Source organism: Petaurus breviceps, unplaced genomic scaffold (assembly GCF_028583685.1).
Source record: "Petaurus breviceps papuanus isolate PSGF00001 unplaced genomic scaffold, PetGlider_PUasm1.0 100, whole genome shotgun sequence".
Taxonomy (NCBI): domain Eukaryota; kingdom Metazoa; phylum Chordata; class Mammalia; order Diprotodontia; family Petauridae; genus Petaurus; species Petaurus breviceps.
The window spans coordinates 898979-914309 of NW_027185573.1; the positions used below are offsets into that span (position 1 = coordinate 898979).

The 15331-nt window shown below is 41.9% G+C and overlaps 1 protein-coding gene across 1 annotated transcript in view; it reads left to right on the plus strand.

Moving 5' to 3' along the window:
• The window catches only part of LOC138159563 (acetoacetyl-CoA synthetase), a 75848-nt gene that overhangs the window by 32766 nt on the left and 27751 nt on the right, over window positions 1-15331 (plus strand). The window contains exons 7-10 of the mRNA XM_069086156.1: window positions 1747-1828; window positions 6179-6326; window positions 10209-10289; window positions 13013-13137. Coding sequence (XP_068942257.1) covers window positions 1747-1828; window positions 6179-6326; window positions 10209-10289; window positions 13013-13137 — 436 coding nt within the window. The remainder of the gene's footprint in view (window positions 1-1746; window positions 1829-6178; window positions 6327-10208; window positions 10290-13012; window positions 13138-15331) is intronic.

A 15331-nucleotide genomic window follows, 5' to 3' on the forward strand; every position in this document is an offset into this window, starting at 1 on the left:
CGTGTGTGTGTGTGTGTGTGTGTGTGTGTTAAGTGTCTGAGGCCGGACTTGAACCCAGGTCCTCCTGATTCCAGGGCTGGTGCTCTATTCAAATTCTTTCATTAAGTGAGAATCAGATCCAGAATGTTATTTTCTTTTCTTGGTTCCCTTCTTATGAGGAGGAAATTACCCTTAAGACAAATCAATCAATTGTTAGCTGTTTTGTTTTTGGCAGAGCTAGAGCTTTAAGAGATAACCAGCTAATTTAAATTCCTGTCATTTCTGGGTGCCAGGTTTTGGGTTCTGTGTGACCTTCTTAAGTCCAGGCAGTCTGTCTGTATAGTATAGTCTGATTATCAGTCCCCTCTTCTCTGTTCCTGCCTTTGATATTCACCTTAGTGATCTCCCCCAAGCTCCCCTCAGGTCTTCCTGAACCCCTCACTTGAGTGGATCTCCTTCACCTCAAGTGCCATTTTGGTCTCCCTTTTTCCTGCCCTGCTTCTCTGGAACGAGCTGCGCTTTGTGCATCGTCACGTTCACATCTTGGTGAGACTTAGGAGGTCAGATTGGCCTTGGCATTTGGGTTTTGGTGCTGTCCTTTGTACACTTCTGGATGTCTCTCCTACTATTCTTTTGTACTTTGTGGTGTTAAGCTAGGCAAGTACACAGGCACTTTGTTCTTTTCATTCTAAAGTCCCTTGGACATTCTTCTGCATTGTCCTTATCCTATGTACTGCATTCCTGGGAAGGGTTTTGTCATGCCTGTGTTTTAGACCATGGACCAGAAATCCAGATCCTATCCTTAGGCATCTTCTTAGCCAGCTCTTCATGGGCTGAATCTGCTTTTTGCTTCTGCGTCCCTTGCCTGGCCTGGGCAGCAATGAGGAAAGCGTATATGCCCCTAAGGGTGTCAGAGTCTTGCCCCAGATGTCATAATTCCCAGCATGTTTTCCTCCTAGCAGTTAGTATTGTCTGTGCCTCCTACTGGACTCGCCAGAAGTAGGGAATTGCCTCACAGTTTGGTAAGTCTTGTGGAATTCTCTGTCACATTTGGATGCCAGGCCCAACAGGAAGACCGTGTACTTCTGTCATTACGAGGTCAGCACGGTGTGCTTCTGTGCCCCTTGTCAGGGAGCTGCCCTTGTTCTTCCTTCTTGCTCGGACCCGATGTCTCCCCTGCTAGAACCTGTGACTCTTAAAGCTCCTTGGAGGATGGCCATCTGATTTTTCTTCAAAGCATCCAGCTCCCTCATCTTCAGAAAGGGCCTCAGTTTGTTTTTTAAATATTTTTTTTCAATTTGTATGTTTTTCAAACTGCTTGGTTGGGCACTTTGCTTCATCAGCAGTTTGTTAACTTGGTGGTGAGAGAGCCTCTTCAGCATCATTTAGTAACAGGACCCCTAAATCCAACATCTTTTCCCTTGTCTCAGTAACCTCTTCCCTGTTTTACTGTTTGACCTTTCCTCTTTTTTCTTCTGTTTCTCTGGTTTCTATTCTTCCTCCATAGGGCCTTCTCTTAGCTTTCTCCTCCTTCAGGTTGAGTAGTTCTCCTTCAGCTTGTCATTTTTTTCTCCCCAGTTTCCCTTCACCGGATTCAAACTGGCTTTCTTGGCAATTTCAGAGCTCTCCAAATTGCCTTCACAATTTCCTCTTCCGAATTTAATAAAGACCTTCTTCTCTAGCCCCTTTCACTGTACAGTCTTCTTCTGAAACCATAGAGAGAGAGAGGAAAGTGTCATATTATTCTGTTTTTCCCACCTTTCTTAGGGCTTCCTGACTTGAAAAAAGTAGTGGTGATACCATATGTGGTCTCCAGTGAGAAGATTGACATTTCGAAGATTCCTCATAGGTATGCTGATTTAATGCTTTGACCTGCCCTGATACAGTGGAATCTATATTTGCTCCCATTGGGAAAATAGCTATGAGAATAGAGACCTTAGGACTGGGCTTCTTAGCTAAGATCCTTGTGTAGATAGATGACCTTGGATGGGGAAAAATTACACCTTTGTTTTTTTATTAACTTCTAACTGAAGTTTGCTGATTCCTTTAGTTATGAATTAAATTCTATTCAAAACTATTCTGTGAAGGGGTTTATAAGTTTCCTCAGGCAGCTGAAGGGGTCCGTGATAAAAAAATCAAGTCAGCAGACATTTATGAAGATCTAACTTTGTGCCAGACATTGCCAAGTCCTGGGAATACAAATATAAGCAAAAAGATAATTCCTGCCCTCAAGGAGCTTACATTCTAATGGGGGAAGACAACTCATAAAATGGAGCTGAAAAGTAGGGGACATGGGGGATTGGGGTGGGGTGCAGGTGGAGAAAGTGGGGGATTGTGCACAAAGAAGTCTGGAGAGTTAGGAATAGAGCCTGGAGAGGGTGCTGGCCCGGGCCTTTCCTTCAAAGGGAGGTTCTGGAGGGTGTGGCCAGGTAGAGGAAGGAGCCACAAGGCGGCAAGGGGAGAGGGGAAGGGTGAGAAGGCTGCTGGGGAATGGTTGGAGCACAAAGTCCATAGTGTTGGGAACAGGGCCCAGAAAAGAATGGAGGAGTGGCCACATGGGAGAGATCATCTTGCCAGGCCCCTTTTATGCTGAGGCCCAGAGAAGGGAAGGAGTTAACCCTCTTGCATCGCTGGTGACAGCTGGGATTGGAATCCAGGTTCTCTGACTGCAAATCCAGTACTCTTTCCATTGCACTCTGTGATCTCTCTTGAACAATTATGGAATCATCGGTAGGATACAATGACTCCAGGGGTAATACCACTTCTGTCACTCAGAGGTGGGGGAGAGCACAGTAGTCCAGGAAGGCTTCATGGAGGAGGAGGATTGGGCCTAAATGTTCTCTGACTTCTGGTGAGAGTTTGTATAGAGCAGGCAAAGGAAGATGTCTTGAAACACAAGGAAGGAAGGTGGACCAGTGCATTGATCGGTCAGTCTGAAGGTGCTGATTGATTCCTATAGCGATGGATGTAGTGAGGGTCACCAGAGGCCACATCATATGGGCTGTGCTTCAGAGTTGGAACTTGAACTTCATTCATAATGGAGAGTCCTTAGACAGAAGCAGGTGAACTCACCTGAAAACAGGAGTCAGCTTGATGGTTCCATGTCACTGAGGCTTTTTCATCTTTTTTTTTTTCTTTTTGGAGGGCATTTGGGGTTAAGTGACTTGCCCAAGGTCACATGGCTAATTTTTGTGTTAAGTGTCTGAGGTCGGATTTGAACTCAGGTCCTCCTGACTCCAGGGCCGGTGCTTTATTCACTGCGCCACCTAGCCACCCCTCATCTTTTTTTTTTTTTTAAATCAGGAGATTGAAACACAGACAGTGTCAGTGTCCTGACTGGACAGGGTGTGAGGATCTCGGGGTTCTAGTCTTGGCTGTGCCACAAACTCATTGTAACTGTCACCAAGTTATTTTGTCTCTTTGAGTCTCAGCTTATTCATCTGTGAATTGGGCATGAGGGATAGGAAGTTAGCATGTCAGAGATGGAGATCATCTCTCTGGTTCCACAAGTCTGAAGAGTTTTCTAGCTCTGATATCCTATTTTTAGTACCTCTAGGCAAGGAATTAGAATTGGTGTTATGATTCTGCCTTGTAGAAAGCTGTCTGAGTAGACAGTTTGGAAATGTCTGACCCAAGTTGGGTGTCTCTTGCATTCAGAATGTATTTATCAGTAATGGAGAACATTGGATAGACTGCATTATCCACCTCATTTAGCTTTGTACAATACAAGAAGCTTCCCTCATTAAACCCTTGCAATTCACTTGCCAGTACTATTCATCTTTGGATTTCTGGATGCCCCAGATAAACTGAAAACACATCTATACGCAGATACACTGACTGCACCGGGGCAAAAAAATCCTCTGAGCTTTCCAGTTTTAGCAAAGCAACAAAAGTGGTAGCAATTTGCTTTGATTTATTGCTCATTTGAAAGAAAAGACTTTTTTTTGTCAAGTACCTGTTGGATTAAGTGTTTTATATAAATGGAATTCCTATAGGAGTGGAGGCACAAACAAGCCTTTTGTTGACTGTAAAAGTTAGTAGTGAATAATGTTATTGACACTTGTAAGTAGTGCGTGGTGTTTATTTGCTATGGAGATACCTTCTTTTGGATGCACTTTGTAAACCATCCAAGCTCCCCAGGGTCAGGCTCCAGCATCCTTCAGGATGCCCTCCAGTATCAGAAAGCCCAACGCTGCCCTGAGCCCAGTGCCTGGCACAGAGGAAGTACTGGAGAAAGGCTTGTTGACTAACGAAATGCTCAGCTTTCATTGATTGTCATCCTTAGCGAGTGTCTTTAGGCTGAACTTTTCTTTTTTCTTTCCATTGACATGTAGAAAATTACATTTACTAAAAAGCATTTGGACTTTGTACAGACAGAGGGTGAGGGATGGGGAGTCAGGCTTTTGGATGGGCTCTTTGGGGCCTTTGGAGACTCCCAGCTCTGTCACCTGATAACCATCTGCACTGGAGGAGTTCACTTCCCCACCCTGGGCCTCAGCTTACTTACATGTCAAGTGAGGGAATTGGATAAAATTATTTATCTTTATGGGTTCTTCCAGTTTGATTCCTTAGCCTGTGTTTCTGTTAATCTCAGGACAGAAAAAAGGCACTTCAATGAGCCTTGCCTTTTTCTGTGGCTACACAGTGTGTGGTCTGTCATAACTGAGGGAGAAGGCTTTGAGATGGATGCCTGCAAACCTCCATGAGGTTTTGTCTCCTGGCCTTTCATTCTTGGGGAGCAGCCTGCAACATTTACTTCTTACTGGGTATAAGGCATGTAGTTGAAGAAAGTATGCATGGGCCACAGTGAAAGTCATTGAGTGGTTCTTGAACTTGCCGACAAGTGGCATACCCCTTATAATACAGTAAAGGTGAATTAATTTGAACCCCTCTCCATGACACAGCCACTCAGAGGCAGTATGGCCTAGTGAATGGAGCTGGCCTTGGGGCCATGGAAACTGGGGTTTTTAAAATCCTGCCTCTGACATATACAGACTGGGGTGACCCCTGGGCAAACACTCTAGATACCTCTCTTAAACTCTCCTAACAGTGGCACATGCAAATAGGTTGGACCTTATGGGCTATCTTTGCCCCATCTTTTGGCAAAGGAGGAGTTTGCAAATAATAATAAAAATAACAATTGTATAGTGCTTACTAGGTGTCAAACACGGTGCTAAACTCTTTACAGTTTTTGTCTCATGTGATCCTCAGAGCAACCCTGAGAAGCAGGTGCTATTATCCCCATTTTACAGAGAAGGAAATTAAGGTGAACAGAAGTTAAGTGACTTGCCCAGGGTCACACAGCTGCTAGGTGTCTGGGAGATTGTGTCTGAACTCAGGTCTTCTGCCATACCTTTTGCTCTGTCCCCTGTAACGCCTTACTGACCAAATCAGATAATTAGTGAAAACAGGGGATTAGCCTCTTTAAGAGTGAAAGCACACTTATTTGAAGAGCCCCTTTGACAGTGCCGGCATACAATGAATGTGACAACTACAAATGATGTTTATTTGCTGAGTTTATTAAAGCATTTATAAAAATTCTCTAGCACCTCCTCAGATCCAGCTTTAGGGCTTCATATATGTAAACTAAGTGGAACTTTGGGAAAACCCTTTTTGCACCAGGTCTTTAGGGGCAAGTCCAGCAGCCAATTTAGCCTGGCTGAGTGCTGGAAGGCTCTTGACCAAGGAAGTGACCTGTAGGCAATGGATTTTTGGGGCTTATAGCAAGTCTTGAAAACCTTAGGCAGAGAAGGATTGTAGGAAATTACCTATACTCCTGAAAGTGAGTAAACTTTGCTGAAGAATCTTGGGCTTAAAAAAAAAAAGAATCTTGGGCCTGTATGTTAATCCTATGACTGGTAAAGTGTTAATAACCACATTTCTTTTGAACTGCTCCAAAATGAAAAGCTATTATTAATTTACAATACAGTCCCCAGACACTTAGTAGCTGTGTGACCCTGGACAAGTCACTTAACCTCTGTTTGCCTTAATTTCCTTCTCTGTTAATTTAAATGAACTTTTCTTAATTAGGATGAAATTAGTGAGATTTAACTGTGTATTTTCTAGCATCCAGTGCTATTTTGTTCTTCTGGAAAGATAGGGTTCTGTTGCATTTCAATCAAGGACTTTCTCAGGTGACCCTCATTCAGAAAACCCTGGCTGCTCTTTTAACAACTTTGTTTTCTATATCTGCCTACAGCATATTTCTAGATGACTTCCTTGGATCTGGGAAAGGAGACCAGGCCCCCCAGTTGGAGTTTGAGCAGCTGCCTTTCAGCCACCCTCTCTTTATCATGTTTTCCTCGGGTACCACCGGAGCTCCCAAGTGCATGGTGCATTCTGCTGGGGTAGGCTGTCCTTTCATGGCTCAGAGGGGAACTGGTCACAGTTTGTGTTGCTTTAGAAAAGTGTGGAAAATCCTTACTTTATGAATGAATAGATGGAGGATGACAGTTTAAGGGGTGCTTCTAACAGTCTGGTAGCTGCCTGTGTTAAAATCATCACAAGTGTTGGGCATTGTTTGCATCAGGAGAAATAACACTGATGGAAAGCCAAGAAGTTTTTTAGAAATATAAATTACTCTGCTGCCAAAACCCAGTTGGGATGTGCTGCCTTTGCTTCTAATGAACTCCTTTTTCTTGCATATATGCACGGCTCTAACAAGATTTCAGGGGCCCAGAAATAATTTTTACCCTACTGTAAAGTAGATCATTCCTCATTGTTTCCCCTTGAAACATTGCTTTACCTAAGAGGTAGGGAAAGAATACATTTCCAGTTTCTATCACCACCTCAATAGCTGATATTTCTTTAGTGCCTCAGAGTTTACAAAGCATTTTACAGACATAAGCTCATTTGGTCTGTGAGGTAGAGATCATTATCCTTATTTTACAGATGAGGAAACCAAGAATCACTGAGGTTCAGGGGCTTGCCTGTGGTTACACAGCTAGTAGATGTCTGAGGTAGGAGTCCAGCTGAAATCATCTGGGTTCCAAGGGCTTCCTTACTCTTACTACTTTTCTGTGTGGCCTCTGCATTCCCCAAAATTGAGAAGACAGATATGAAATGAGGAAAATTTGGGAGCAAATGGAAATAAGTACATTATTATACTTTAACATTGTCTGTAGTTCTAAAGTCACTTTGTTAGTTTAGGAACATAGAACTGTATTTTATATAATGTAGTTTGATAGTAAAATTACTAAGTCTGGCATATTTTGAGCAAAAAAAGTCAGGATTTTTTTCATTTTATCATAAACTTTCAAAATTATAAGAAAGGAGGCACCAACTGACCATCTTATTTAAACTAGATGGAAAAGCAACAGCAAAAGTGAACTCCATTGGCCAAACAGCTTAAAATTCCTCTGGTTTATAGGATGTAGTGTGGTTCCTGAAGTCTTCCTTTGCATTCCCTTACCCTTGAAAGATCTTAGAAATCTTCATTGTCTGTCCTGTTTGAAACTTAATCTGAATCTCTGCCTGAGACCTGCCTCGCTGTAAGAAAGGCTTTTTGGATGTAGAGAGAAATATCTTAAAGCCTTTTATTTGAAATACTAAGTTTAATTCTTTTTTTTTTATCTTTTTTTGGAGGGGGAAGGCAAGGCAATATGCAGCTTGTAAGTGTTAAGTGTCTGAGGCTAGATTTGAACTCACATCCTGGTGCTTTATTCACTGTGCCACCTAGCTGCCCCTGAAATACTAAGTTTAAAACAGAGAAATGTCTACAGGAGAAACAAAATCCTGTTTTCTTTATTAGATGTGTTCACCATTTTGTGGTAATGGAGAGAGGTTGTGAGTTTACATACATATCTTCCTTTAAGTAAATCTGACATAGAAAAATCCTTAATTTACACAGAAGAGAAATTAAAGGTGATTGTGTATTGAACATATGATGTACTACAGGGCTCATGTAAGTAATGCTTTAAAATCAGATTTGTTTTACAAAAGTTAAACTTCTTTAGAAGATTGTGTGTATTGTGTTCTACTAATTTTCTGTAATTTCTACTTTTCCCCAAATTATAATCTGTCTTCTTTGAAGGCAGCTCTTATCCTTGGGCTTCGCTATCTCTTTTAAATGTTCTTGCTATTCAAGTCCAGGGGAGTAGGGGAAGGGGCAGAGAGGGAGGGATAAACAAACCAGTTTTTCTCTGTTCCTTCCATGTATTAATGATAACTGGTTCTGTGGACTAACTTTTTTTTTTTCCTTTTGGGGGGGGGGGAAGGCAAGGGCAGTTGGAGTTAAGTGACTTGCCCAAGGTCACACGGCTAGTAAGTGTTAAGTGTCCGAGGCTGTATTTGAACTCAGATCTTCCTGACTCCAGGGCTGGTGCTCTGTTCACTGTACCACCTAGCCGTCCCTGTGGACTAACTTTTTATAGCTTTAGAGGGAAGGATTAATCAGTCAGCAGAGGCCCAAGTGGTTTATCCTCTCTTACTACTTCAAAAATATTAGTTGAATGTTAGTTTTTAATAACAAGTTAAAAAGAGAGAGGGGGAATGGTTGCCATCAGTAGGTATACTTTTTTGCACATTTGATAATTTATTTTCCTCTTAGTAGCTCCCTGTATTGGTGTTGAGATTATGTTAGTCAGATAACAGCTCACTAGGTGATTTTTTTTTTGTATTATTGTAAAGAAATCTTTCTCTTTATTCTTTTGTCCCTCCCTTCCTCTTTCTTTTCTTTGCTGTGAGGTTCCTGAGGCCTGTTGGTAAACCCTGAAGCATTGATTTCAGTAATAAAGGGGAAGAGCAAGGCCCCTGTGGGTAGCCAAGCTTTGGGTCACGACTTTGTTTCTGCAGACCAAATTGACTGAGGTCCAGCCCCTTTTTCTGGGCAGTCTCCTGCCTGTGTACTCTCAGCTTCTTCTAGGAGAGGCATTATGGTGTGGTGGGAGGAGAATAGCTTGTGAAGTTCAGCAGAGAGCTGGGCCTTGGACCTTTGCGGCTGGCCCAGTGACCAAGAGCCAGGCAGTAAACCACTTTGGAGCCTTGTTTTCCTCATTGGTAAAGGGGTGATAATACACCTGTAGTAGATGCCGCATAGGTTGTTGTGAGGATCAGAGGAGATCATGTTGGCATGAACTTTGCCAGCACTCTTTCTGTTCCTTCTTGTTAGACCGATTGTTAGACAGGTGGGTACTGTCCATAGGTCGGGGTTTGTGCCCTCCTTCTCAGGGGATGAAGCTGCCTTAGGACTAGGCCCTTTTGCAGCATGGGAGGCATTGGAGATGGCCTATACCTTAAAGAACAGGGAGCTTTCTTGAGGCTCATGGTGGCCTTTCTTTTCTTTTAGCGTGCGTTTCTCTGTTTTTATTTCATTCTGCCTTTATTAGAACCAAGTGCTTATTACCTAGTTTTATAAAAACTCTGAGCCATAGAATGGATGTTATTTATAGAGGAGCAGCTCCCTTTTGCCTTTTAGAGTCTGTTCTGTCTGTCCCAATTACTAAGCATTTATTAAGTGCTTACTACAAGCCAGGCACTGTGCTGGGTGTTGGGAATACAAATTCAAAGAATGAAACAATCCCTCCTCACAAATAGTTATAGCCTATAAGAAGTCTGATCCATCTGTCATCCTCCCCCCCCCCCCCGCCCCCCCATGACATTTTGTAGAAATGAGAGTTGGAATTCAGCCGAAGAGTGACCTGACTGCAGATCCTTCATTTCATTTTAGGCCCTTGGCTAAGAGTCCTGAGTTCTAACTTCGAGTCTGCTAAGCAGACAGATGACTAGTAGGTGGCAGCGTTGTGCCATTTGTCACATTGATGGCATTACCACGTCCGGGCCAGCCCCATTCAGTTGGAAAGGGGATCATGATTTACACAGAGTTTAATTCAGTATTTGTTTCCAAAAGCATATGCTATTTACATTGGGGGCTCCATCTTTATTGTAGGCTCTTCTCTATCATTTTTATTTTCAGCCTGCGGTTGGCAGGTTCCACACAAGGCCCATTAGTCCATCTAGCACCAGAAAACATGGAGAGTTTTGAAGCCCCTTGGCATTTTCCTGTCCAATTCGTTAGCATTTCCCAGGTATCGGTGGGGACAGGATGACATGATGAAATTACTTACCTTTTCACAAGGGCTCAGAAAGCAAGTTTCTTGGGAGTAGAAAAGATGTGTATTCTTTTCTTTTCCTTGAGCAGTGTGCCCAAGTTACCTAAATACGTTTTGTACTGAGATGTCTTAAAAAGAAAATAGCTCCGCTGAATGTGTTTTTATTCCCTGTTTCTGTAGGGCACCCTACTCCAGCATCTCAAGGAACACGTTCTTCATGGAGACACAACCAGCAGTGACATCATTATGTGCTATACCACAGTAAGTATTTTGGTTTTTGTTCTAGATGCCTAGAAAGGATTGTGCGCATTTAAGTAAAACTCTCTTCTGTTTTCTTTCCCCTTCATCTCCGACTTGGAAGCACCTCCAGTAGTTTTGCATGTTGTTTTCCCTTGCCTCTCTCTCTATTCTCTGCAGCTGTGCACATGAATAGAATCCCTGAGGTAGTATAAAAAAATCAGATCATTTTGGATCATTAGTTTTCAAGGAACATTTTTCTTCTGAATCCCAACACATGCTTATTTGTCATTCTTGCCAGTGTGTCTTCTCCTGCAGTTGACCAAATCCCACCCTGTTCTTGCTGCCCACTGTGATCTCAATATGTACAGACCTTTCTCCATGTTGTGTGGGAGTCCAAGAAAGGCTTAAGTAATAGGATAAAAAGGCTGCCATAGGAACATCTAGTCAAGGTTGGGTCTCTACATTCTGGAAAGATCAGGACTAAGAGGGAGTTTATTTGAGATTTTTAATTCATAGTGATAGATAGAGCAAATGGGTTTTTTTCCACTGAATTCCAGACATTAGAACTACCCCTGGCCTGCACTTATTGAAGCCTGAAAGAGGTAAGTTTAAGGACACATAAAACGAGAATACCACTTTGTGTGCAGGGTAGTAATCATAAGGAGCTTTGTCCCCTGAAGAGTAATAGAAGCTGAAAATATGAATAGGTTTAGAAATGTGGGTCCTGAAATGTTCTAGCAGAATAGGAGGCCTTTGAGGGAGAATTGTTTCAATTTTGTATCCCCAGAGACTACCATAGTGCCATGCACAGAGGCTCTTAATACTTGAATTGAATTAGAAGAGACTCTAGAAAGCATTTTATCCACTTGCCTTGTTTACAAATAGGAAAATGGAGTCGCAGGAGACATTCTTGTGGTCAAGAACCAAGTTAGTGGTAAAACCAGAGCTAGGACACAAGTCTCTTGACCTTTAGTCCAGTATCTTTGCCACTATAGCCTGGATGGGAAGAAATGATAAATTATAAGGTAACAAAGTCCTAATGATTGATTTGGAATCCCATACGTATAGGGCATGCCCCTCACTTCTCTCTGGCATTGCCTCTATTAGAGGACAGAATCTTAGGCTGGAGGATCTGTGTGGTTTACCTGGGGTGGAATGGGGGTGGGGAGAGGGTTAGTTCTCTCCCAGACTAGGGTGGGCTTATGTGGTGGTAGGGGAGGTAGGAGAGGGGAGAGACTGGATAACATGTGTTGCTCAAACATGTTGGCCCAAGGAGTACCTGTACCTCTGAGGAAAGTTGGCATCTGGCATCTGCCCCTGGAACCAGGATTATAATAAGCATTGGAGGTCATTATTCATTCAGATTTCTTATTTGGCATTCTTTCCTGAAAATTTTTAAGGCTGAGTTCAATAAATCAACATTTTATGGACTTGAGGTTTTGAATTTTAAAAAGCACCCATCCACTAAAGGGAGGAGACAGCTCCTCTGTCCCCTTTGGAGCCTGATGACTTAAAATAATAGGGCATTTCATCTATTGATAGAAGAGCTTGTGGATGTGGGAGGTTTGTTCAGATGGTAAGTTTAAACTGGGAATATGCTGCCTGTTATGGTTTGGAATAGTTTCATCTTGATGCAGACTCTTTCCATCATAACCTATTTAGCAAATGAGATAATGGATCCAGAATGCCTTCAACTTTAAGGGGTGATGATTGTCTGCAGCATCACAGTGTTAGCCCTATTAAGTGGCTTCATCTGCATGTGCCTGGTACCAGGCCAGCAACGACACCTCTTCCTTGTCCTTTTGCAGTCTTATTGGCTGTGAAAAGAGGGGAAGGGTGCTTGCTAAAGGACTCTCAGGCACGGCGCTTCTCTTTGGTGTAGTGCTATCAATATGGAGTGAGGGCTTCAATTTTTTTTTTTTTTAACAAAATGAACTTCATGATCTTTCCAAAAAAATGACAATACTTAAATGAAAGTTGCAAGCTAAACCCAGTTTCTTTTTTTTCTGTAATACTGAATGGGAAACTTTTAATTGACCTTCTTTGGAAAACTGGGTGATGTCATTATCAGCCGATACCAGAGATGGAGGAATTAGGGGACTCTGCAATGTAGAATGCCCTGGTGATTTGTGGTTTTAGGGTTTTTGTCACGCTCACCCATGTGGTGAATTTTCTAGGCAACCAGTGTGGTTGACATATAGCTTGAATTTCTCCAAACCTTCTTTTCCTTTATCCTTTCAGGTCTGATTACATCAGGGAGAGAGCCTTTAGTAGGCACTGATCTTCCTTGTTAAAACTTTTTAATTTTGTCCTTAATTAAGGATTTATGCCACATTGAGAGTACAGTGTTTTATTTCCTTATTTGGAGGATTCCTAGAACTAAATGAGGGGAAAGGTGGGTCTCTACTTCTTTAATTACTGCCAAGTGAACTGTAGTGCTTGGATTTGGTCTTTCAGTGGTAATCTCTTTTGTATGGAGAATAACCATATTCTTGATCTCTTCTCTTCCCTGCCTGTCTTGACTCTTGCCCTATTGCCTTTTTAAATTCCTTCACATGAGCCATGGTATTGTTCATGTGCCCTACACATCCTTTCATGCTGCACTGAATGTATAAAATGTCTAATTGTGGGAGGGGATAGGCTTTCTTGACCCATCATAGATGGCTGCTGTCCAAGTAGATAAGATGCTGAGTGAATGGAGAGATTTCTCTTGCTGTAAACATTGGTCCTTTTGTCTCTTCCAGATTGGCTGGATGATGTGGAATTGGCTGGTGTCTGTGCTTGCAACAGGAGCTTCTGTGGTCTTGTACGATGGTTCTCCCTTGGTCCCAACAGCTAATGTGCTCTGGGATTTGGTGGACAGACTAGGGTAGGTAAATACATCTCAACATCTGTTGGTTATCATTGAAGAAGAGGATTTGTAAAATAATGACACCTGTTCTCAACATGTGCCTGAAGGCAGCTAAATTCAGGGTTTCACTGGGAAGGGCATTTGGAACAAAACTGAAAATACTCTCCTTCTGCCTTTGCATAAAATTGGGATGCATTCTCTTTGGAATATTGTGTGCAGTTCTGAACCAAGGAAGGACAGCTTAAATGATCAAGGGAATGGAAGATTTCAGGGGATAGCAGTGTGAGGACAGACTAATATGATGACCCAGGCTCTCTTTGGTCTGGGAAGATGAAGACTCAAGGAGATGAGTGGGAGGGAGATGACTGAAGTCTGAAAAGTCATGAAGGATCCAAACAGAATGAATACAGACTCACTCATCAAACCCTTGATGTTAGTGGATTTTAGAGGATCCTTCTTAGAATTTAACAGTGACAAATTGAGGACATAAGGGAATAGGAGTAGTTTTATACAGAAGGACAAACCAAATAAAAGAACCAAAAGAAAGTCTCCAGGGGGTTGAGTGAAGCCTCTGTGGAAATTTTAGGGAAAAAAGTTGCTAAGATTGTGACTGATGAGAAGGTGTGGAGGGGTTTGGGGCAGTGATACCGGGAGGGCCCAGGTGGTGAGATGAGATGTAGATTGGTTGACAGCCAAGTTAATGGATTGATAGGGTTGTAATGCATGATTAAAGTAGGGCAGTGAGGGCTGTTTGGGCCAAGGTGAGAAGTTAATCAGCAATCATTTATTAAGCACCTTGGCATGAAGGCATGTCAGCCCTGTTTCCTCATAAATGACCAGTTGGTTCTCATCAGAAGCAGATTTCTTGGGTTGGCTCAATCATTGACTTTGATTCATTTTGATGGTTCTTAGCTTCTTTTGTTAAAGCAACACTATTCTTTGAGCCAGCTCTAGAAATTGTCTTTGTTTGTCTGCAGTACTGTTGCAAGTAACCTCACATCAGAAGGTCTAATATTCCTTCCTAGATTCAGTGGCAAAATGTTAGGATTTTAGGGAATGGACACAAGCCAGTGTAAACTGAGATGTTGGCCATTTCTTTGGTGTATGTGGATTATCGTAAGCAAGGTGGGGGAAAAATGAAGTGGTCCCATATTTGCCTTGCTGTTCGCTTTCAGGGCATCATTGTTAGGAAATGCCAAAAGATCCTTTTTCATAAGGATCTTCTTTGTTAGATAAATCACCCAAAGTTCTTTAGAATTTTATTTTGGTTAATACATTTCAGCAATGATGTTTCATTTTTCTTTGACTGTTTATAAAGACAGTTTATGAAGAGTCCAGGTACCTTCATCAGACTGGGAGTAAACCCCAGCCTAAAATGTAATTGCTCTTTGAATTTTGAACTGTTCATGTTAGAAAATAGAAGGAAGAATGAATACTTTTAAACTTTTGCCCATTCGTCATTTAAATCCAGTTTTGCCTGGTTGGTGTAATATTTAAATCCTGACATTTGGCTCATACTATTAGGATATTTCCTAATGAGCTTGTTTCCAGAGAAAGGTTAATAAAATCCCTTGGAACTTGGTATTGAAGGAAGATTTTCACTTTTTATACATATACAACCTTTGAAACCAGACTGCAGAGAGAAAAATTATGTTGGTATAGTTAGAGGGAGGAAAATGTTTCTCCTCAACATGTTAGTAACAAAGCTGAGAACAAGGTCCCAAGGGAGGCTCATCTTAGCACTTGTGTATTTAAATGGTTATGTTTATGTGGGCCGTTAATGGCATATTTAAATTGATGCACCCCTATACAGTGAAGGGGAGGGACTAATTGGGAAGGAAACAGAGCAAAATAGGATGACCATTCCTTCAGTAACCGATGGCAGAATTTGAAGGGGGGAGGAGTGACAGCCTCTCTGTTTTAGCTTTGTCTCTCTCTTTCCAAGAGAAGCCCTGACACTGACTTAATGCAGTCATTAAAACTCTGTTGTTTCTTCCTAAGATTAATGACTCATCAGAACTTGTGAAGTTTGAAACAGAGCCCTTGAAATTCCTATGATGTTTTAACTAATGTAGATAAATTTAGGTATTAAACCTCATTGATCACTGAAGATTTTCTTTTAAGTTTATCACACCAAGAATCAGGGATTTTGAAGGAATTAACAAGAGTTCTTTTATTTTAAAAAAGGTGGTATTTTGGTTTTTCTATTGGA